The following is a 25109-nucleotide window of genomic DNA, read 5'->3' as shown; positions in this document are numbered from 1 at the left end:
TTTATGACATTTCTAAGGTGTTACTCTTTTTCTAATATCGTATGGAATATTGAATAGTAATATTACATAACAGATACAGGACGGTAACGTTGTCGATAAGAGGACGTCGATCGGTGTCCAAATACAGGCCAATGCGAATTCCAAGATAAATGCAGTGGCTAAAAACTAAAAATAAGCAAGCGAAACAAAACTCAGGCAGGTAAATAAAATTGTTACAGAAAGTATTGTTTGAGAGAATGAACGATAAAAATTGGTTATCACACTAACCTCGTACAGTATCAGAAAAACCATTTTTGGCGCGTGAAAAGATCGTGGAAAGAGTGTAGAATTTACGATAATGATATATATACCAATGCTGAAGAAAACCGAACTAAACGGTGGTCCTGATAGGAGCGATTCGCAATCTTCGTCTTCCATAGCATTGGCGAAACATGTTCGGAAAATCTGAAGTCCGAAAATATTTAGCAAGAGTGCCCAAATAGTATGAAGCAACTTTGCCATTTCTTTTTTCTAGTTTTCTTTCTCGAAATAAATATTTCAAATAGATTATTAAAAAGAACTCGTTAAAACGTATTTCACAAATTAATCTACAAGACGTATTGTACGAATTACCTTTCGATTATTGGAGTTCGATAATCGAAAAAACAGATGGTAGCTTTGATCTTTAAATATTTATTCCACTTAAATAATACTGTAAATGTAATAATTGCAAACATTTTTAACGTTTAATATGGCGATATAAATTTATCAGGGATATTTTAAATACAGAAGCATTGTATGTGTACGATTCATGGGAAATGATTAAAATTGCAGTATGAAAAAATAGACTTTATTACAAATATACACGTACATCGATAAATGTAAAAAGTTATACAATAGATAAATACGAAACAACGAAATTCTATAAGTTACATCTCTGGTTGCTTGTATTTACTTAGGGAATCTGTGCTGCACATAAATTTATATACAAACCAATCTGTCACTTCTGGATTTGCAAAACTGATCCTTTTCCTTTTACATTTACAGAGAGCCAATAGTCCATTAGTTCTTTCCCTAAGTACAAACGATGTATGATCATTACGATGAAATTATTCCTATCGGAAAAATTGTTGACAACTTTACAGTGTAGACTTTCAAGTACGCGATATTGGGACACGTTTTAAATTCTCCTCTCTGTATTCGTGTTACATTTATATTTGCAGATTTAAATAAAATTGACTCCCGCTGATTAATTTTTAATTTCGTAAACTAAGGAGTTTCTGACTAATTCTAATTCTAAGAAATTATGTCAAAGTACGCCAATCGTTCCTCCTAGTAAGCCAGAATAACTATCGTACAATGACAAATAATATCCCTAAGAAAATAAAATGAAAATTGGGCTAATACTGTACACTGTTGAAATTCTTTTCCTGGAAATTTAATGCGTAGAGTTTCAATCTGAAAAATGAAAAGAAGAATCGCAGAAAAAAGAAAAAAGAACAAAATTACTGGACCGTGTACCGTACACGATAATTTTAATTACTTAAATTCTTTAAATTGTCTGGATTTTTAAATTGTAGTCAAGTTAAATACCTGTACTAAATAACTATTCCGTCGTTTAACCGTGAAATTTTATGTTTAAATCGTTCTACGACATAAGTGTCTTATAAAACTAAACATTACTGGTTCACTACTTGGCCCAAGTGTCCAAAATCGCGTCCAAGGATTCGGTGGCATCCAGCATCCAAACAAACGACAATACGGACATACAGAAAGCCATATGCGTTGCAGCACAATCTTTCGCCATATAATATGCAAATTCAGTTAAAAACGAGTAGCGACTTAATCCCAACACTGTGTTCAACCATAGCAACTGAAAGAACAATTTTTTTTCGCGATACAGAGTAAACTACGGAGATTACAAAGATACGGCAAACATTTCGAACGTTGCCTAGTCCCATAGAATTTTAATAACAAGTAACTTTTATGTTAACAAACTCACACATTTACTGGATTCTTGGGTTAAACAATAGATGACGTGCATGAGTGGAACCCAGATAGCACGTGTGGTTAAGTTTGTCGTCAATGCTGCAACCAACATCTAAACAAAAATAAATGTTTCATGATGATTGTATAAAATATTTTTATATCGTTTACTATCTTTTTCATGTCATTATTATTATTTTTATTATAATTTAAAATATAAAATAATGCGAATATGTAATTTTATCGTTATTCATAGATAAGAAGTTGAGCAGGAAAATGGTAAGTATAAATTGACAAAATCTTTAGTTTGACAAAGTAATGGATAAAGTTAAACTCTAATGTAGATTCTTCTAAACATTAAAACAATTATAATACAAGGCATAGAAAGCTGCTTTTGGAGGACAATAAACTTACGCTACTTTTCCACCGAGCTCCTCGTATGTGAAACATGCGCTTAACGTGTGTACAAAATTGTAATTGAAAGATCGTTAGATTTGCTAAAACATCAAATACCGACACTTACTTCGTAAATGTAAAGAAGTTGAATAGGTGGTTCTTTAAGCGTTCTAGGCCAAAGTCTATATTCCGCTAAGAGGCACAATACGGAAAATATGAAAAGCACCGACGCGTAAGACGGATCGAACGGAGTACTGTCTTCGTCGAAACATAAGCCAATTATGCAAATTTGTCGAAGATGAGTGTACATTCCTGTTACTACCACCGCTACCCAATGAGGATTGATGTATCCTAAATATTCCTTCAACGTATCCATGTCCTGATAATAAACTTTATAGCGTTATTGCCGTAAATAGTATTAATTTCCCATAATCTTTCAGGATGTCTTGTCGTTTGAAAACCAAAGCTGGAACGTAAAGAAAATTTATCAAAAAGTAGAAAAACGACTTATGTTGAAACTTTTTCCTTGTAAGAATCTAGAATGACGTCCTTTTCGATCAAACACGAAAAGAAGTCTTAAGAAATATAAGAAAAAGACCATTGAGCGGTTGTTGGACAAAGACAGAAAGTAAGGCAATTGAAAGAAGAAAGGGCAGAGAGCAAACGACGACGTACCATTAAACATTTGTCTGTAAAATCCAAGAATGCATCTGTGATGAGGAAATAACGCGCGGAATATAATTTTCTCCGTATTGTTCTTCTTCTTGACGTAGTATCTCTTTGGGAAAGCTACATATATGCGAACGACGTGTTACATTAAACAAATAATTCTCCTTTACCTGCGGAGAGACAGCGACTTTAATTGTTCGTAAATTAATTTTCTACACCGTCAATTTAACATTCTCGTACATTTCTTCTCTCATCAACGAGGTAGGTTATGACTTTTATTCTAAGGAGACAACAAAATTCAACGCCTTCTCGAATTTGTTGACGTGGCAGAAAACGAGCGATGACAATTTCACGCCGATACTTCGCTACAGGAAAATTACGAACTTTCAGTTTAAAAGTATACTAACTTGGAACGAAAGATTCGCGTACCTTATCATTAGAAACTTGTTAGACAATATTCGAGTCTTGTATATCTTCCAATTCTATAAATTTATGAGGATTTTTATTGTATGTATGTAGGTACTTAAGTACGGATTTAGAGATGTGATTCAGAGCACAGTTTACGTTTCAGGTTAATGGGATTAACCATAGAAATTTTCTTAGACGTTAGAACTTTGACGTTTCTAACTTAAACGTTAGAAATTTTCTTGTATCTACTGTCAGTTCTAAATTATAACATTTTTCTTGTTTCTTTCTGTTATTTTTATATTGTACGTAATTAATCACAAGCACCATAATGGTACTTGTAGAATTGAATTTTAATTGTATTTCGGATTTTAATTAGAATTGAAAGAACATATCGTTGTTGTAGAATTAATAACGAGACGGAGAAATAATATATTTCGAGAAAAGAAATATCTAAACATTCTTTTTACCAAAATAATTTTCTTATATCTACTGTCAGTTCTAGATCATAACATTTTTCTTGTTTTTTTCTTTTTATTTTTATATTGTACGTAATTAATCAGATCCACCATAATGGTACTTGTAAAATTGAATTTTAATTTTATTTCGGATTTTAATTAGAATTGAAAGAACATATCGTTGTTGTAGAATTAATAACGAGACGGAGAAATAATATATTTCGAGAAAAGAAATATTTAAACATTCTTTTTACCAAAATAATTTTCTTATATCTACTGTCAGTTCTAGATCATAACATTTTTCTTGTTTCCTTATTTTATTTTTATATTGTACGTAATTGATCTCAAGCACCATAATAGAACTTGTAGAATTGAATTTTAATTTTATTTTGGATTTCCAAGATTTCCATATCTTGCATTTCTATAAATTTATTTAATTTATTTAATTTAATGTATATATGTAGGTACATAAGTACGGATTTAGAGATGTGCTTCAGAGCACAGTTTGCGTTTCAAATTAATGGGATTTCCTTGTGTTAGAAATTTTCTTATATCTACTGTCAGTTCTAAATCATAACATTTTTCTTGTTTCCTTCTTTTTATTTTTATACTATACGCAATTAATCACAAACACCATAATGGTACTTGTAGAATTGAATTTTAATTTTATTTTGAATTTGAATTAGAATTAAAAGAACATATCGTTGTTGTAGAATTAATAACGAAACGGAGAAATAATATATTTTATATACAGAAAAGAAATAGCCAAACATTCTTTTTACCAAAATAAGTGCAGGAAAGAAAAAGTCATTCATAGGTATTACCCTTGACTGTGGTGATTCTTAAAGAGGCTTCATTTTCTGAATCGGCGCCGTTTTACTTGAATATCACGCACTCATACATAATGCATTACATTTACCGATAGCTTTTCCTCTTGCCAGGGTGAGAATGAATGGCTGCGAATAATACACTATTTCTTCTGCGTCGTGACTCCCCTAGGTATAATCGTTAATCATGTTAACATGATTATAATAACAAAAAATGTAACGTTAAATATATATTGTTTAACAAATCTTGGCAAACATAATTAACATCGGACTTTCTTAAACTTTTAAAACGTTCAAATGGAAACTTAGTGAAAATATAAAAACGATGATGATATTGATTTTTTAAAATTCTAATATTAAATTGAAAAACAAAATCTTCTTCGTTTATAAAACAATTTAACCAATTACTTTGATATATTTTATTTCTCGCAATCTGAATTCAGGTAAATTTCGATGTTCAATCAAAATATTGAAATTTACGTTTTAACTTCCATCGAGCTTTAATTTTAATTTCAATCGAATATAACCACCGTATGAAATATTTCATACGAACGTACACTTTTTTAATTTGCTTTCTAGCATAATCGCTGAACAAAAACCATGTTATACATTTTTTCCAATTATACGAAAGAGATATTGTAACGATTAGTAATGTCAAACAGAGACATATTAATAGCAGTAGAGTGATCAAAGCTGTTAAGAGGGGGCTGAATATGATGGCACAAAGCCCGTGGATTCTTGCGGTACAGAATAGACGAACAACTTTAGTCAAAGGAAATGGTGAACCATGAGACACCAGGAAATTGTCTTTCCAGGCTCGAGTCCTTCTCTCTGTTAATGACATTTTCTCCGCTATAAGAATCGACCGAGGGAATCCAAAAGGGCAGTTAGAAGAGAAAATGAAATAATTTTACCCTGAAGTAAATGAATCCTTTCGAATAAGAGCAAATAATAATTTGATAATTGACTTTAATCGAGTCATAATTTCTAGAATTAAGGTACAGCATTAAAACCATGTATCTTCGTATCCTTAAGGGAGAACAGCCATCGTTTTGTGAATTGTGCAATGCCATATTAAAAATAAATTCATCCTGCAATAAAAGAGCTATGTAGACTGCAATTCGATATAAAATCCAGTACAAAGGACAATTTAAAAGATTATAAATCGATACAAAAGCTGTTAAATTGCTCGAAATGTTGCCAATTATGTAACAATCTATAATCGTACCTTTCTACTCTTTTATCATTTTTTAAATAAACGCTAAGTTGTTGATGCGACGAAAAAGAGGTCATTTTCATGGAAACACCTGATTTTTAACGAAACTCAAATTTATTTGATCTTGTTAATCGATACAAATTTTCGAAATTGATGCCATCGATCGTCGATGCTCGTACTTCTCGCATAACTAAACTACTAACTGGAAATAAGTTTGTCGAACTGAGAAATAAAATGGCCTGATATAACGGAGAACATGTCCTTAGAGGCAGAAGATTATCCAAGACGATGGTAGCCATGACGACGGCACAGTGTATCGAGGAAAAGTACATTCGTTTCTTAGCTTTTCGACGACTGAATAAGAGTGGCGAATCGAACAGGGAAAATTGAAGGCACAGAAGGAAGCTCGCTCGAGTAAAAGTTGGTAAGAAGAGAAAGAAGAATTCTCTGCTGTCCTCCCTCGATGAGAACTCGGCCACTTTACCCTCTTTTCTCTTTCAACCATCCAGAAATCCCTTTGAACAAGCACCCAGCCATTCCTTTCCCGCATTTATACATTATTCTACCACTCGTCGGATCATGATTTAACCTCGTGATCTATTATTCTTCGTGGGAATTAATACGTCGTCAAGGTAATGGTCAAAGCGGATCGTTATAGTGAATTTCTATTACGTTTTATCGATCGCTACGACTGATTTGTAATAAATCTTTTTCGTTGCGTGTTATATGTTATAACATAAAAGATATAACTTAGAAAAAACGAAGCTGGCACCCCGCTGGGGGTAGCCGCCCACATGCTATATTTATTTTTTATTTTTATTTTTTTTCTTCACCAACAAGATATAACACTTTACCAAATGTCCATAAAGACAAATTGTAAAATAACCAAAATAAAAAAAAAAAAATATGTTATAAGACTAACTTTAAGTTTCTAGTTAAATAAAGTAAGTTTCTGCTGAGAAATAGAAATAAATTCACCCTTTGACCTATCCATTTTTGGAAGCATAGATATTAAATAATTGAGAAGATACGAGTTACTATGCGTAAATTCGTTAATTGTGTATCAGAATATGTGTCGTATATCAAATATATATAAAAATATGAAACAAAAAAGGAACATGAAATCTTCTGATCAAATATATATTTAATTACACATACAGAATAATACAATTATCGATATTAATGCTATAAATAATAATACTAAGAGATACTAAACGCTAATTTTTGAATATATACGTTCAAAATACGTCCTCTCAACGTCGTAATCAACGATCGAGATATTATTGATAAACTGGTATTTTCAAGAAACGACATTAGCAATACACTTAGGTAGGTTTTAATACAAGGTCTCGATATGAAAGTAGATCTGTAACACAGTAGCATAGGCTATAACCATCCAACCAGTTAGGTATGTTTCTATACTGCCGAAGAACTTCTCAATGTTATTGATATTATCGTAGGATGACTCAGATTCTATCACGCATGCTTGGTAGTTATTACGTAAACTGTAGTATATTGAAGTAAGTAAAAATAAATGAAGATGATAAACTACAATAAAGAGCAAGTATATGATAAATAGATATTTTTAAAGGCGCTCCGAAATTATTACATAAAGTGCAACGAATAATTTATAATTAATATATAATAATATTATTATTATATTATATATAATATTATATATATTATATATAATATTATATATATATTATATGTATATAAATATACAATATTATATTTATAATAATTTATTATAAATATATAATAATATAATTATAAAGTGCAACGAATTGTAATGGTTAAAATAAAATAATATATAAAATATAATAATACAATAAAATAATACGAAAGTAATAAATTAGGAACCATTATGTAATAAATTGGAGCAAAATTTAAATTTCTTAGATTTCCGTTCATCTAAAATTTTTAATGAAATTTTCTGACCATAAAACATACGGATTTATAACGGAATATCTTTTCCTCGATTCAACACAAATCCAAATACAAATATTGTAAAACCTCCGGGATATCCCAGGTATCCAGTCAAGAACGTAATTCACAACACATACGTACGTGCATCAGGATCTTGGAATGACGCGCGCGCTTTACCTCAGACTTTCCGTTTCCATCTGAATGAGTCAACGCTGTTTCGTGTGAAATTCCAGGGGACATTTTTGCGCGATACGTGGAGGGGAAAAGCACTGGAAATAAAAGTGGAAGTGAACGAGACAGGATTCCGTATATCCCATTGACGTAGTTCTAAAATTAACCCGCTACCTCTGCTTCATTAACGACCTAGTTCGATGAAAGACACGAGTAGACGATACTAATAATTATTCTAATTCGGGGAAACAGCTACTCGATCCAACGTATACTCTGAAGCTACAGGTTTTCTCCTATTCGAACAACTTGTTGATCGTCGACACATTTTGCGTCTTACATAACCTGGGTCAATGGTACCTCTAAAATCATTTTGCCTTAGGTTGATCGTGAATTCGTTACGAGTTGATTTAATTTTATAATTAATTTTGAAGCAATATGCGAAGAAACGACTAGATCAAAATAAGAAAATTGAAATAATTTTTATACTCGATTTGGTCGCAAAAGTTTTTCTGGCATAAATCTCATTACGAGAGAAGGGAGAATTTAACAAATTTTTGTATATATGTAACACCTAAAAAAACGTATCATTATGCACCTATATATACATCATTGATTTACAATTAATATTTTGATAATTATTATTTTCGGGTACTTTGATATTTGACATTACATGATTACCTGTTGCTAGATTTATTACGGCTGTGTTCAAATATTAATTTGCAGATTTTTCATTGATAATCGTTTCTTTTTACCCGAGTGTCAAATCATGTGTTCATTATACTGCAGCTTTCACATTTTATATTACATATTTGTCTATTCAATCATCGTTCTAATTAATTCCTTTTAGGCGTGGTTCTTCGCAATCTAATTGAACAGTTTTGATAGATAATACAAAATATAATTTCACGTAGGATACAAGTATCGTAAAAGTTGAAACTGTTACGAATAAATAACTGTCGCGTATCGAGGAAAACTTTTTTCGAGGACACAATTTTACAAGATATCCGTTTCAACGAAACAGCGCCGACTTTGAAAGTATTAATTCGATTGTCCTGTCTGAATGGCGCCTTGATTTCGAACTTGAAATCAAGTTATAATTCGCCTCGGTACAGCTACCTTTGAGTTTCAAAACGTTATTACGCTATTAGGTCGTACTAAGATACCTTATCGTTCTGTGTATTTCGTTCGGCTTTAGTTCTGATCTTTGATCATCTTTTCGAAAACTCGCGTATAACGGCAATAACGGGTATATGAACTATAAATATTTTTGAAATTTGATGATTCAATTTGATAGAGTTTGGTATTTAAAGTAAGAATCTTTAAGTATTTTTCTTTTCTTTCTTTTTTTTTTTTTTTTTTTTTTGAACTAACTGAAAGTAAGATATTTTTAATAAGCTATTTTCTATAAATATATTCATGAAAATTAGATAAATAAGAATTTTTAACAGTCCATGGAAGGATATTCAAATTACAAGGAAACTTAGTATATCCGTATCAATGTGATAAAAATGAACGAAGATCTCTGGGGAAAGAAAATTTAAAAATGTCATAATGTACTACGAGTCAGTGCTATATTACCAAAATTATCTTTTTATGTGGTTCGGTATTACATACGTAACTTTTGCAAAACACCAAACCACAATTTATCGACAAACATGTGTCGAGATAATAAGAAAATTAACGAGAGCCATCTCGTCAACTAATGGAACATAAAAACCAGGAATAAAATATTCCAACTAATGAATCTTGGCTTTCTAAAATGAATCTTGCACTAAACCAATAAATATGCACAGCAACGATGATCACTTCACGAACAAGACCCATTGTCAGTCCAATAAAACTCATCGCAGAAAATCCCACTCTCTATCGACAAAATCCCCAGCGAAGCTTAACAAAATAAGTTCAATCTTCGAGAAGTATGATTACACGATTACGAACGAGATCGTCGATTAAATTGTAACAAAATACTCCAACATCCTGAAGCAATCCAACCGGCAATCATGAGTTACAATGGCCCGGTCAGAAATCACTCGACTGGCATCGAACAATTAACGAAGTTGTTAATCCTGACTTCGCGTATCGCCGCACCAACTCTAATCAAACTCGCTAGACTTGGCTTATCGATCCCCGGCTTAGTGTCCGGATCGATCGAATCGCCAATTCAGGGACGAAGTACGCGGATCTACCTGCGCAGCTGGTAATCGCGATCAGTCGAAAGGAACCGACGAGTGGCGCGAGTACTTGGTGGGGTGGTACATAAAGCAACACGACGTAGACGGCAGACGGCAATTTCACTCGGACATTCGTGGACCGTGCAGCTGCTCGAACGAGCTCACGGATTTTCCCTAACTCGACGCGAACCGAATCCACGTGGATAGTCAACTGTCAAGTGCCCGTACCGCAATCACGTCTAAGCCTGGTATATCGCTCTTTCATTTTTATTAGTATTCGTAGACTGTGAATGTTGGAAATTTATGTTCGTATGCATAGAATTGAAGAATGCATGAAGATTCGTTTTAGTTTTTTCATTAGCGTTATATCGATATTACGATGTAATTTGTTATTAATTTTGCTATGAGTAATTTATCCGGATTATTATCCTTGTCGTTATAACTGGCAATAATTTTGCAACGAGTGGATATTCTTGGTGTTTCTGTACATTTACGGATACAATTGCTACATAAATGAAAGAACATTCGCAGTCTTGTTGTTTGTTTCGAGAAGAGGAATTTTAGATTCGAAACGAAAGGAAAAAAGATGAATTAGAATATTTTTACGCGATAATTTTGAACGCTGTAATTTTTTTACGTTCCATAGGACAATTAAATCTCTGGTGAAAATTAAGAGCAGGAATTTAAATCGATATATTGGAAATAGTTGTATATAATTGAAGTATTATTTGATATTTCCTTGTAAGAAAGATGATGAAAGAAGAGATTTAAATCAACACGTTCGACTATATTACGACTAGCCGACTAACTATAATATTCAGTGTAAAATATTTAACATCGAATCGTTTACCTTGATATTTACAGAGAGATAGATGAGAGATCGTTTTGATTTTGTAAATAGTATATATATAGATTGATTGTGCTTAAAAAAGATTATTATGTAATGCAACGGAATTCTTACTGAGACGAGTATTAGTAATACACTATTGATTATAATTATTAGCATATAGGTAAACAGTGAAATTAAAATCGACTCGTTCGCCATCAAATGTCAAGAATGCCACGCGCGATGTTAAAGTATGTTTTAATTTACCGTGAGCAATTTGAAGAATCGTCGTTTGTTACTGAGATAACACGATTTTCTTCGCGAGGTAACTTTTTAACAGATGCGAGCACTAGTCGTGCCGAAATATGAAACATTACGAAATGAAATCGCGTTGCTAAAATTCGTAAAAGTTGTTCTAAATCTACTGTCAACTTTCTGAGAGATTGACCGATGATATTTTCAAAATCTTGTAAGAATCGTTTAAAATGGACCAACATGTTATTTTGCAATATTTGAAAAATGTTCAAACGATGATTCTTTTTAAAACACGTATTTATTATGGTCGATGTAAACGATAATTAAAAAAACAATCATTTAAAAAGTTCAATTTTAGTTTTCATGCCAGTGTACACTATAGATTTATTCAAGTAGTCCACTTTCGGAAGATTCGTGTGCAAAACTAGACGTGTTGAAATTTAAGAATGTTAAAAATAACAGTGAACATTGTTTAAATTTAAATAAAAATGAAAATAGCGAAAGAAGTGGAAATCGCGTGAAATCAATTACTACATCATTTGCAATCTACTATATTCTTGGGTAATTTATCAACAAACGCGCGTTATCACATCTGTTTACGTACACGTCAAGTTATTAAACTTGTAATTATCTCTTTATTTCGAATGGCTGTTCCTTTTTTCAAATTTATTATGTTTCAACTTTGGCAATGTAGTTGTTCGTTTCGTGTTTATTTAAAGACTATTATAGTACTCGTTCGTATCTTTTAAGAAATTTCACAACACCGTTATTAGCAGCATTCAAGAAGAAACCATGTACATATTTTTTATTTATGATCTAACAACTATTGCGTTGCAGATTTACTTTGCAACTGGTTAAAAAGTCTATTTCAACGAATTCATTCTTTCATCGAACCTTTTTGCACGTTTGTAAGATATCTTCTCCTGACTGTACTATATCACAGTCGGTTTTAGTGTGTTCGTTAAAATTCATAAGATTCTATTGTTCTGCAAGAAAATATAAAACGATACAGTGGAACGTTGCACCATAGAATGTAAAAGAATTTGCGCTATTTGAGATCATTGCGTAAAGATCGACAACATCAGTGGATTTCTCCTTGCGAATATGGTAGAACGAAAAAGATTCAGAATAAAACATTTTCTGCGATCCTTTACATTTGTAATTAAATTAACGAGTCAATTAAGTGACAGATACCAAACTCTTGTATGCTTCTTGATATCCCGAGATACAAGCTGTGAAGTATAATTTTAATTATTCGCCCTTAGCTAGATTATGAATGCCAGTAAGTTTTTAAACCTTGCTTAAAATCGCATTAGAGTTAATGACGTTTCAAGTTTACTCTCGGAAACGTACGTGCTAAATGTCGAAGAATTTCTTGTTTTAAATGACATCTGTATTGGAAACATACAAATTTCAATTTCATTTTCAATTTTTTGACTTACGTGGAGTGTGCATATTAATAAAAATTTATGAATTTAAATCTATCCAAAACGTCCCGTCGTTACCAAATCGTTGACTTTCACCAGAACGGCGTAAATTGAGATTGGAATTAGAGATTGGAAGGTGGAAGAGTTGAGTAATTCTCGTTAGGCAACTTGTAAGAAGAAGTAAAAGCTTGTTTTCTGTACAAGAATATAATAACAACGACCTTGTTCGACCGCGGGAATCGAAGAAACCATAATCGGTCATGATTGATCTAGACCAAATATTATAAAGATATGAAATGTTTCAGAGTGTCGGCTGATTTATAAATCTAGGCAATAATTAAATAGAACCAATCTGTCTTTTTCATTTTCTCTCGTGATCAAATTCTAAATTTAAAAAGAAAAACAGAAAATTATCACGTGTATCAGGTTATAATGGTAAAGTACAATGGAACAAACATACAATTACTTGGCTTAACATGCAAAAGACGATGCGTGAACCTCTTGACGTCACAGCCGAACAGGAAAATACTCAGGGGATTCCTGTTTCCTTATCGTTGAGGAATACCCAACAAAATCTCGATCAGCTCCGTTACTCATATGCCGTGTATCATTAATTTCAATTACAATTCGTAGAAATTTAGACGTTAAGGAAAATTGTTGATTACGCGTTGCACTAATTTCGAAACAAGTATAAAATAGAATGGACATTATGACATATATACAGGTAAAATTTGCTTTATGATTATTATTGCCTGCTATTTGATTATTATTATCATTATTGTATCTTATTATAATAGTATTATATCAAAATTGCAAAATATCGTCAGGAATGATTATTCTGAAAGTTTGAAGCAAAAATACTTCCTATTCATCGATTAAAACATTTTTTCAAATTATGTGTCTATCGCAAGATTTTTACAACTATGAGTAATAACATTTCGTAAATATACTGATATTTCTTATTTATATCGTTAAGTAATCATTCCATTGCATTATATGTTATATATATATATATCATCTTCGAGTCCTTATAATTTGTCTCGATGTAGACTGTAGGTTGTAGCACGCGGACAATTATCTCACTAGAAATAGATAATTGCATAAATGTAATTGCATTATGTGTCTTTTATGGAAATTGTAAAGAATTTATAGATAATGAGGAAAAATACAGAGTGGAAGTAGTTTTTCAGGTTGATCAAATGAGTCGAGTCTCTGGGCTGTAGTATCGGAACGATGATCTCGTTTTGTCGTTACTTTTTCCTCGGAGATCGGTATCGCGTATAAATCACTGCGATTTTCATTATATCGAACGTATCATGAAGCATGAACGACTATTCTAAGTATTATTGACATCGCATTATAAGTAGTATACACCTTCTACATACGTGTATTTTATAACATAAATTACGAGATAACAAAGACAGAATCTTGCAACTGCCACTGTTCGAATATTCCACTGTCTCGAAAAATACTATATTGCGAAAGCAGCTATTGAAAAACGTGTTGTAGGATCGGACCCTGTAATACAAAACAGTGTACAGCGAGTTGTACAGGGGAAAGGAATCGAACGGAACTTGCCTCACGAAAATGACTCATGGTCATTATTCCTTTGCGAGTCAAGTTGTCCCCGTTCACGTTGATTATTATGAACAGATCAAATCTCTTCCTCTCTTTCTTACCATCCTGCGACGAAACACGTGTCACTGTCTTCCATTGTCTCGATTCTAAAGACCCACATTGAGAAGGCTAGTCATGCCAATTGCCACTTATCGTATCGCATGTACAGAGCTGTCAACCATTGCAACCTCGCAACTCGGAGATCTGCTCCGATTTTAAAAAGTTGTTTCTCATGCAACGTAGAAGTTTGTTCCTACTAACTAGCGAAATATTGGAACATTACAGGGTACAGGAAATGGATCCCGACGCTTTCAAGGAGTTCGCCAAGGAAATGGCAGAATATATTACTAATTACCTGGAAAATATCAGGGACAGGTGATTTCTTTACTCAATTTCGTATTCTACTTCGTCGTCCTTATTTCTTTTTTAAATCATACTTGCCTTGATTTCGCTGATTAGTAACGCGACATAATCTTTTATAATAACGTTTTTTTTTTTTTTTTAAGCTGCAAGTTAATCAGATTCGATTATTCCTTTTGTAATTTTATACTCCGCGTACAATTTTTTTCTGAATTTAAATTTCTTGAATTCTAATCTATGATCATCTAATTCATCCGAAGGATACATGAAAGAAAAATATCGGTTATATATTTTTTAACTACAGTTATTTTGAACAAAACGGATTACAGATACTATTTATTTTAGTTCAACTAATCACGGTGTATTATAGTTTTCGTTAGAGATAATGACGCTTAATCGAGATCTATTTAAGCTTAAAAGCTTCTCCTTCGCGTTTGTAAATAAAGTAAAATTTATAGGCGAGTGCTTCCGACGGTAGAACCAGGTTACATGAAACCCCTTTTGCCTTCCGAGGCGCCGCAAAGGCCAGAAAGTTGGAAAGACGTTATGGCAGATATCGAGAAAGTGATAATGCCAGGAGTAAGTACAAGCTGTGTAATATGATAAACGATATTTTCTACATATATATATAATGTGTCATTGTTCGCGTTACAAATGATACAAAACTATAGCGTAGAATATCGCAATAATATTAATTCCCAAATACTGGATAATTTTGGTATAAATTTTTATTGAAACAGAAAATTTGTTCGTTTAGGTTACACACTGGCATAGCCCGAAATTTCACGCGTATTTTCCTACAGCCCAATCGTATCCAGCGATCGTTGCTGACATGCTTAGCGGTGCTATCGCATGCATCGGGTTCACTTGGGTAAGGGCCAACGTTTAATTGAAAAATATTTCAATTTTTATTTACTTTTTTGATCGTCTTTATTTCGACGTTTCATTCAATCAAAATTGGAATCGAATAAAGAAAATTTCTGGTGTTTATTAAAATGCGATAAATCTCTCTGTTGCAGATCGCAAGTCCTGCTTGTACCGAGTTGGAGGTAATAATGTTGGACTGGCTAGGAAAAATGTTAGATCTGCCCAAAGAATTTTTAGCCTGCAGCGGTGGAAAGGGAGGTGGTGTCATTCAGGTAAATTTATCCAAAAACTTTTTTAGCGAAATAACTGGCATTCCTAAGTTATGAATATTTATACAAATTTATATTTTTACGAATTCTTATGAGACGAGAAAGTGAGAGCTAAACAGAAATTTATTTCACGCGCTAGATATCATAATCAGTGCCATATGTTAGATATTTCGTACGTTTGAAACTTTCATCTTCGAACGCATAAATATCCACTGATAATTTAGTGATTTAAATCGTGAAATTAATGTATTTATTATCATATTATGAAAATCTATAAGTACTTTTAATCTTTCAAAATTCCTTTCAAAATCTAGATAATAAATTTGGTGCGCCAGGAAACTGGGATATCTTTATTTTGTATGTGACACAATTTTGCCGAATATTACGCATAAAGAATTATCAATTAACGTAAATGTTCCGTGTTAAATTCACCTGTTGCTCAACCATTGGGCTGCTTATCAAGAATCTTAAGCCTCGTCGCGTCGTCTCGACGAAATCGATCGATATTTCACGAGTAGCTCAGGCATAATTGACAGCTTGTAAATAGTAGTTAATGATCAACTTGGCATAATAGGGAACCGCGAGCGAAGCTACTTTGGTCGCACTTCTCGGCGCCAAGGCTAGAAAAATAAGGCAGGTCAAGGAACAACATCCTGACTGGACGGACAACCAAATTGTGGAAAAACTAATCGCTTATAGTTCCTGTAAGTAATTGTTTCACACTATTCGTTGCTGGCAGAAGTATTGGTCCATTGATCTAACGCGTTCCAATCTTATTTATGAAATAATTAAACTTTATACCCGTACCAGAGTAAAATATATTTAACCTTTACAAAAAATTCTTTGTTCGTCTTGTTGCAAGGATTGCTTAAATCGTTCAAAATATCAATTTCGATAACAGAATCCTACTCTTTTAATCTTAATGTATCGCCTCGCAAAGGTACGAACTTTCGAAGCTACTTTTTAACGACTTCGATCGATTTCACGTAAATAGATTTTCTACCTTTCCGGGAGGTGAAGTTAATATTCCACGCTTTTGTCGAATATTCGAAAAATATAGACGGATAACTTTGAAGGAATTAGATCATCGATTAGTCGGATAAAAATTCGAGGTCGCGCACTACCGTGATTTCCTGTAAACAAGATTAACGATGACGTTGGCCGGTGCTCTTTAATATTTGACAAAGGCACGAGAGCCGGGGATGGGATGACAAGCCGAGTACGGGGTTGCGGCACTTCATCAGCCAGCACTTTGTCACCATAGCAACGCGTAATAACCACTCGAGTTATTTCAACCCTGTGCCACCCTTTGCCACCCACGTCTAACCGCCTTCGCTGTTCTGTGCTCCTGTTACTGCGACTCTTTGTTAGCACGTCGAATCACGTAGAAAGCACGTAGAAAGTTTCGTAAAAGGCGTTTGCTAATTTTTCTCCATTCCAAGTTCTTCTACGCATCGATGACGCGAATAGAGAAGAAAAAGAAATATCACGAATATCCCATGGGGTTGCGATTCTTTTCTAGTAATGCTTTTTCTTTTTACATTGATATTCGCTTCGATCAATCGTTATTGGTTATTGTACTGTCGAGATTAAAAATTGGAAAGGACTTTTGTTTTCGAAAGTTTAAAGCATATTTTGTTCGGCTAATGGATTAACGTTTGAGTGGCAATTACGGTTGGATCGTTTGTATTCAGATGGAAAGATAAAAAAGAAACGATGGATGCATTGATTCCGTGTTGAAACAAAAGAGAGAGAGAGAGAAATGTCTCGCAGTTTAACAATAAATTTGGAAATAATAAGTAGAGAATAATCCGAGTGGGAATTGTACAGAATTTAACACTCCATTCAACGATTTATCAAATTCCTTGTTTCTTTCTTTATATTTGCTTGCTTCGATGAATTGCTTATAAAACTAGGTACGAAGTAAATAACTAGATTTATTCCAGATGAAGATAGTATATTTTATTACAGTTATTAATTTATTGCTCAGGTCAAGCTCACAGCTCCGTAGAACGAGCTGGTCTTCTCGGAGGCGTAAAATTCCGATTGCTAGAAGTCGATTCGAAATATAAACTTCGCGGTGAGACACTGGCAGAGGCCATTCGTAAGGATAAAGAACAAGGACTGATTCCATTCTACGTAAGTTCATTCGTATTCGTATGCAAATTCGTACGCATACGATACCAACAAAGCTTTTCCAAACGCACACTATGTACTTTCTCCGTAGCGATAACGAAACAATTCCTGTAATCGTAAGATGAAATATTTTATTCCAATTCAAACATTTATGACAAATTATCGAATGTTTAGCACTTTGAAACTTCAGACAAAGATCTCATTAAGGAATATAAAATTTATACTCGTCGAATAAAATCGACTTTCGTTTCATTTTTATTTTACAGGCTGTCGCCACTTTGGGAACCACTTGCTCTTGTGCATTCGATCGTGTCGATGAAATGGGTGTGGTTGCGAATCGTGAGAATGTTTGGCTACATGTTGACGCAGCTTATGCTGGTATTTTAAACAATTACACATATAATATAACTGATAAATGTTAAGAGACTAGAATTTTATTACCTGAACTATTTTCTTCGTTAGGTTCGGCGTTCATTTGCCCGGAATTCCGATATTTAATGAAAGGCACCGAGTTGGCAGATTCCTTCAATTTTAATCCACACAAATGGATGTTGGTGAATTTTGATTGCTCGACGATGTGGTTAAAGGATCCAACATACGTTATCAATGCTTTCAATGTGGATCCTCTGTATCTAAAGCACGATATGCAAGGTTCTGCTCCGGACTATAGGGTAAAATAACTCGTTAATGATAACTATAACTTTTTTCGTTCATATAAGAGATCATTATCTATCAAATATTACGAAAGCAGCAAGAAGTTTCTTCACACACACGTAGGAAAAAATATTATTATAAAATTATATTAACAGTATAAAATTATAAAATTATAACAACAGTAAAACACATTGTATCTCGGTTCTATATTTGTCTATATCTCTATATTGTCGGAAATTTGAGAATATAACATTTTTCGTTCATATAAGAGATCATTATCTATCGAATACTAGAAGGTAACAAAAAGCTTCTTCACACACACGTAGGAAAAAGTACTATTATAAAATTGTCATATAACAACAGTAGAAGACATTGTATCTCGGTTCTATATTTATCTGTATCTCTATATTGTTGGAATTTTGAGAATATAACTTTTTTCGTTCGTATAAGAAATCATTATCTATCGAATATTACGAAGGCAGCAAGAAGTTTCTTCACACACACGTAGGAAAAAATATTATTATAAAATTATATTAACAGTATAAAATTATAAAATTATAACAACAGTAAAACACATTGTATCTCGGTTCTATATTTGTCTATATCTCTATATTGTTGGAAATTTGAGAATATAACTTTTTTCGTTCGTATAAGAGATCATTATCTATCGAATATTACGAAGGCAGCAAGAAGTTTCTTCACACACACGTAGGAAAAAATACTACTATAAAATTGTCATATAACAATAGTAGAAGACATTGTATCTCGGTTCTATATTTATCTATATCTCTATATTGTTGAAAATTAGAGAGTATAACTTTTTTCGTTCATATAAGAGATCATTATCTATCGAATATTACGAAGGCAGCAAGAAGTTTCTTCACACACGCGTAGGAAAAAATACTATTATAAAATTGTCATATAACAACAGTAGAAGACATTGTATCTCGGTTCTATATTTATCTATATCTCTATATTGTTGGAATTTTGAGAATATAACTTTTTTCGTTCATATAAAGAGATTATTATCCATCGAATATTACGAAGTCAACAAAAAGTTTCTTCACACACACGTAGGAAAAAATACTACTATAAAGTTGTCATATAACAACAGTAGAAGACATTGTATCTCGTTTCTATATTTGTCTATATCTCTATATTGTTGGAAATTTGAGAATTGTTGTTCATTTTTGTAAGAAGAATGAATTTATTAATTTTTGACGAGAGTGAACTTTTACCCTTCATACAGCATTGGCAGATTCCATTGGGACGAAGATTCAGAGCGTTGAAACTCTGGTTCGTGTTGAGGATTTATGGCGTCGAAAATCTTCAACGATATATCAGAAACCACGTTGCCCAGGCTCATGAATTCGAAGCGCTGGTTCTTTCGGATCCACGATTCGAAATTGTCGCCGAAGTGATATTAGGACTTGTCTGTTTCCGATTAAAGGTAAGAGCAGTCTTTCAATCATACTATTTTTATCGAATGTCACGTTTAATCTTGTCACGCTTAATCATAGAAAGATAATTATTACGGTTTGCAATTATACGACGATGTTTTTATCTACATAATACGCGTCGGATTTGTCGTTGTTCTTTTAATTAGAGTAACAAACGAATAATATGCAACAAAAATGCAATTTAATCGTTACATAGTAAACAAGAAAATCGGGGATACGTATCTGGGTTTATTTTAAATATTATTAGTATGACGATTAAATTGTCTAATGTCGTAAAATATTTTTATCTTTATTTTATCAATGCTCGATATCGTCTTAATAAAAATCATTTCGAAACACAATTTTCTGATTAACGACAAAGGCCAGTAACAATCCCCAAATTTTCATCGCGTTCGTCAAAAGAATCAGACGAAAGAATCTCGATTAAATATTCAAAAATAAAATATACCATTGTAACGACATGTGATATCGTTCGCAGGGATCGAACGACATAAACGAGACCTTATTGAAGAAGATCAACGGCGCCGGAAACATTCATTTAGTGCCATCCAAAATAAACGACATGTACTTCCTACGGTTCGCAGTTTGCTCGCGGTACAGCGAAAGCAAAGATATTCAAAACTCTTGGAAAGAGATAAAGCTGAGAGCAGACGAGGTTCTCGAGGAACAATCGGTTTCTAAGTGATGGCGGGCTCAGATAGCTCGTGGTTGTCGATCCTTGACACCTGCAACCTGCAATCAATCCTAGCTTTTAATCGTTTTTCGTGTTAGCGATCTTGGAAGAACCAATGCATAGTCGAGAAACAGGGATTTGTTTAACGTATTTCGCGACTCGACGTGTAATTGCTAAACTTTTACAAACGACGAGTCGGATAGAAATTAAAGTAAGATCATTAGCATAATATATATACGTATGACAATGATGGAAATATTTCCTTCGTATTTTTAATTAATTAACGCGATCGGTTACACAGCTCGCTCTTCGCTTACGTTTTTATCACTGGACGACTGTTAAACCTTCCGCGCACGGCTTTTTTCCTCTCGGCGATTCGATTTTTACTTCTCGATTCTCTATTTTTCCGATTCATCTGTTTGTCGCAGATCGGCACGATTACGCGACGTAACGACAGCTACACGGTGATACTTCCTCGTCGAGATTTAGGCTCGGAGCAGACACTTTACCACGCGACATCGTTGCAGGTCCGTTCGAACAAAGAAATGAAATTCTTCGGTTTGACGAAAGAAGAATACACGCGTATGTTGTTCGAGGCGGAATATCTTAAGCAACGGAATTGTTCTATGGTTTCGTAAGGTCATTGGTGCTAGGAAAGTCAGAATTTCTTGGGCTTATAGACGTAAACGTATAAAGGCATAGAAATATAAATATAAAAAAGTAAATGTGTAAAGATATAAACGAATAAAAAAATGGGAGCATAAATCTGGAATATAAGTTGAGCGTAAGAAGAAATTCTGAATCGATGTATATGATTTTGCAAACTCTGATTTCCCGCAAATCGTCTGCACCGAGCCTAAGTCGACTCCTACGTCGATATTTTTTTCTCTTGCTTTCTCGCGACGGTAAAGGCTTGCCGATTGGACTCGCTGTCGTCAAAGCCGTTACACACACACACACACACACACACACACACACACACACACACACACACACACACACACACACACACACACACACACACACACACACACACACACACAGAGGTTCCCTTCAATAATATTAATAACCTCGAAATATATTAAACAAGTCCCACATAAGAAACACGCCAAAGATCGTTATTCGACTGTCGTTTCACGTCAGTGAACGCACAATTTGCTGTAAGCGCAATATTATATGTCGCCTTGTACCAGTTTTCGAACGCATACCTAAGCAATAGCGTTGTATAGACCCGTTAGATCGCTTTCCTCAAGCAGCAAGACACTATATACATACGTATGTACCTTTAGCAACGCGTTACGCAATTGCTGGCACCGAAGCGTCTTGCAAATATATCTGTTACATTCAGAACTTCTGCCAAGTATTTAAAAAAAGCCTAGTATCTTAATGTAATTTAAAACATTTTAGTTCACAAAACATATTTCTTGTTGGTTTTCATCGGCGATCGTATTAAGTTATATCAAGTTAAAGCGTGTATGGAGGATGATCAGTCATTTGGGTTAGATGACGAGAGTACGAGATATTGAAACCGTCGAGACTAACTGGTAACTCATATTGATTCGTACGACTGACTCATTCTGGAGAACGTGGTCGTCTATTTATACTGATCGAGGCAGTACCGAAATATTCAAGTTCGTTTTCGTTTGACCGTTACACGTAGCGGCGACATTGTTTTGCTCGGAGTTTATTTATTATTGCTTTATGCGCGTTCTTACGATGTTGATACTCCGAGGCAAAACAATAACATGGTTTGTCCTGTAGCTTATGTGTCGCTACAAAGTTATATCAAGTTGAAGTTATTATTGTATTAAGTTAAAGTGTGTGATTACTTAGGAACCATAACATTTGATAGTAAACGATCAACAGAATTAGGTCGTTGACACCGAGTGCAATATAAAGTAGGAATTATTCCGCGTGTTGTTGAATTTAACTCGTGCTCACCTTATCAACGTTGTTTGATTCCTTAAAGGAAATAATATTATCGCGATTTACCTTGTTGATAAAGAAAACAGTTCAATGTTGTACGATCAATGTTCTTCTACTTATCTGCATCCAAAGAATGTTTTGCGAATATTGCGAGGAAATTGGAAATTTCTGCTTAGGACAAATATCAGGAGTTAGCTTCAAATATCTTTCTCGGTCTTTTCTACCCATAAATACCGAAAGAACGTGAAATACGTTTCTCGCGTGGGCGAATAATACAACGTTTCGGACAATATCTTCTTACCGCGTAAGAAGTTAAATAAAAAACAGAAAGAATGCGAAAAGTAAGATCTTTCTTTGTGACGTTAATACTTTTCAAGTAATTTCAATATTTTAACAAATTTTGTCGTTATTTCCTGTTCGAAACGTCTACGTTGCGTGTATTAAATGTTTGGTAAATATCCTGAGCAAATAAGTCATGGAAAATTGAGTTGTTCCAAGTGTATAAAATATGTCACTATATAGGCATGCTTTAATTTATTCACAAACATACTTTCGTGTCCCAGCATGTACGTGACAGATAACGTCACATAAAGTGATTATCTTATCTGTATATTAGACGTCAGGCAAGAATATTTATTTATCGGAATATATCGATTTTAGTTGTCTAAAATATACAAGAAATTTTATATTTTATTAAATTATTTAAAGGTCATGCTATGGAAAGGAACGTGTAAATTATATTTCTATGTTCTATCCTGTCGATCTGATATATATTACTCTCGCATATGATCTACTAATTATTAAATTATGTGTACTATATTTACGTTGTAAATAATTTATCAATACGATAGTTATAAGTATACAGTACGTATCTATGTAACATATCTTTGTCTCTTCTACGCAATTCACCTTTATTCCCCGATAATTACTTGCCATAATCGTACTCGAACTACTTTATAGTTATACTCGAATTATTTAATGGAACGTTCAATAAGCTTATATATATTATTCTTTACAACTACGAAACTAGTTACAGAATTTCTAACATAAATGCAAGAAGCATTTTTTAAGAAGTATTAAATCTATATTATTCAACAATTATGTAGAATATTTATGAAACATATACGATAGATGCAAAATGTATTTTTATCAGGTTGCACCTATTGTATTAATTGTATTAATGTATTAATTTCTACACTCAATGTAAATGAGAATAGTACTAAATGACATGAAATTTAATATACTTCGAGTCGAATTGATTTAATGTATTAATTAATTGGTGTGTAAATAATAGATATAGCGGTGTACCAATATGTTTTGCGACACTTATCTCTTGAAGATAATTACGGATTAATTATTAAGCGATTACAATCGTTATTTATTTATATTTAAGAATTAAGCGTTGCAGTTTATTTTAGGTATGCTATACTTTAATTGTTCGTCGTTAGATCGCGGATATTTGTATGTCCGTTCTAATATCGAGTATAATTATGGCATTCTGAACATAATGTAGTGCTGCAACTGGGACAATAAATAGATCTAGAATTACTTTGCACTGTTTGGTCTATCGAACGAGCAAACGTTCTTAAAAATAATGAAAAGAAATTTTAAACACTACCACATGCACTGGTTGATACGACGCACGTAATAAGATTTACTTTTATACACGTTTAACCGCAAATGATAGATCGATGTTATAAAAGTAATCAAAAATTGCCTAATTTTTGCTCATAAATATATATTTCAAAATACATGGTAAAACCAGCAAAATGTTGGTGTTTGAAAAATAAATGTAATTAAAAGGATAAATTGTAATTTTGGAAGACGAATATACGTACGTAAATATTATTGTCGTCACTCGTGAAGAATAAGAACGTTTTCTCGATGCGATAACACGAATTGTTGTTAAACGGGACCAACGGAAAGTAATAAAAGAAAATATATGTACGTACGTACCTGTTACGTCGATATGTAAAAGGTTTGTTTCAAACGTTTATTTCCGTTCTTGAGACGCGCAACTCACTGTAATAAATATATAAATGTACTATACTATACATAAATGTTGAAAGTATCTATCGAGATATCATCGTTATAACAATGCCGATTCAATAAACTATACATGTATGTAATTACTCTGATCAAACTCATCTTAGAGTTCTTCTGTGGCGGATGAGGTGTGGGTGTTGGGTTTTTTTGATCGCAGAAATAATCCGGTCGTTTGCTGTTGCAACCGTCCAATATATTTTAAATCAATTCCTTAAAATAAAGTATAACTTCGATAGACGACCTTGCAGGAGATTTTATTCCGATGAAGTAAATCGCTTGTAGGTACTCAACGAGGATTCGCTAATGCTTTTGTCACACAGTCAAGAAGACCACCCGCTCGGTAACCAGATAGACCGAACACCCTGCATGCCACATTTGTTGAAACA

The 25109-nt window shown here is 33.2% G+C and overlaps 2 protein-coding genes and 1 long non-coding RNA gene across 3 annotated transcripts; 1 reads left to right on the top strand and 2 right to left on the bottom strand.

Moving 5' to 3' along the window:
* Positions 1-833: 833 nt before the first annotated feature.
* LOC132914460 (uncharacterized) lies at positions 834-2822 on the bottom strand. The gene is made up of 4 exons (XM_060973595.1): positions 2489-2822; positions 1982-2080; positions 1663-1852; positions 834-1053 (listed from the first exon to the last, which is right to left on the bottom strand). Exons 1-3 carry the CDS (start codon positions 2735-2737, stop codon positions 1670-1672), a joined length of 531 nt encoding a protein of 176 aa, XP_060829578.1. The 5' UTR covers positions 2738-2822; the 3' UTR covers positions 834-1053; positions 1663-1669.
* Positions 2823-10304: 7482 nt separating this feature from the next.
* LOC132916078 (aromatic-L-amino-acid decarboxylase) lies at positions 10305-24820 on the top strand. The gene is made up of 11 exons (XM_060975849.1): positions 10305-10455; positions 14618-14707; positions 15151-15271; positions 15450-15563; positions 15712-15831; positions 16403-16532; positions 17819-17967; positions 18231-18342; positions 18427-18635; positions 19868-20068; positions 20557-24820. The coding sequence occupies exons 2-11, from the start codon at positions 14628-14630 to the stop codon at positions 20761-20763; spliced, it is 1443 nt and encodes a 480-aa protein (XP_060831832.1). The 5' UTR covers positions 10305-10455; positions 14618-14627; the 3' UTR covers positions 20764-24820.
* On the bottom strand, positions 17957-18514 carry LOC132916079 (uncharacterized). Its single transcript, XR_009660011.1, has 2 exons — positions 18406-18514; positions 17957-18072 (listed from the first exon to the last, which is right to left on the bottom strand). It is a non-coding gene; the product is annotated as an uncharacterized LOC132916079 (long non-coding RNA).
* Positions 24821-25109: the final 289 nt, after the last annotated feature.

Source organism: Bombus pascuorum, chromosome 1, assembly GCF_905332965.1.
Source record: "Bombus pascuorum chromosome 1, iyBomPasc1.1, whole genome shotgun sequence".
Taxonomy (NCBI): Eukaryota; Metazoa; Arthropoda; class Insecta; order Hymenoptera; family Apidae; genus Bombus; species Bombus pascuorum.
This window is presented reverse-complemented; position numbering and strand designations above follow the sequence as displayed.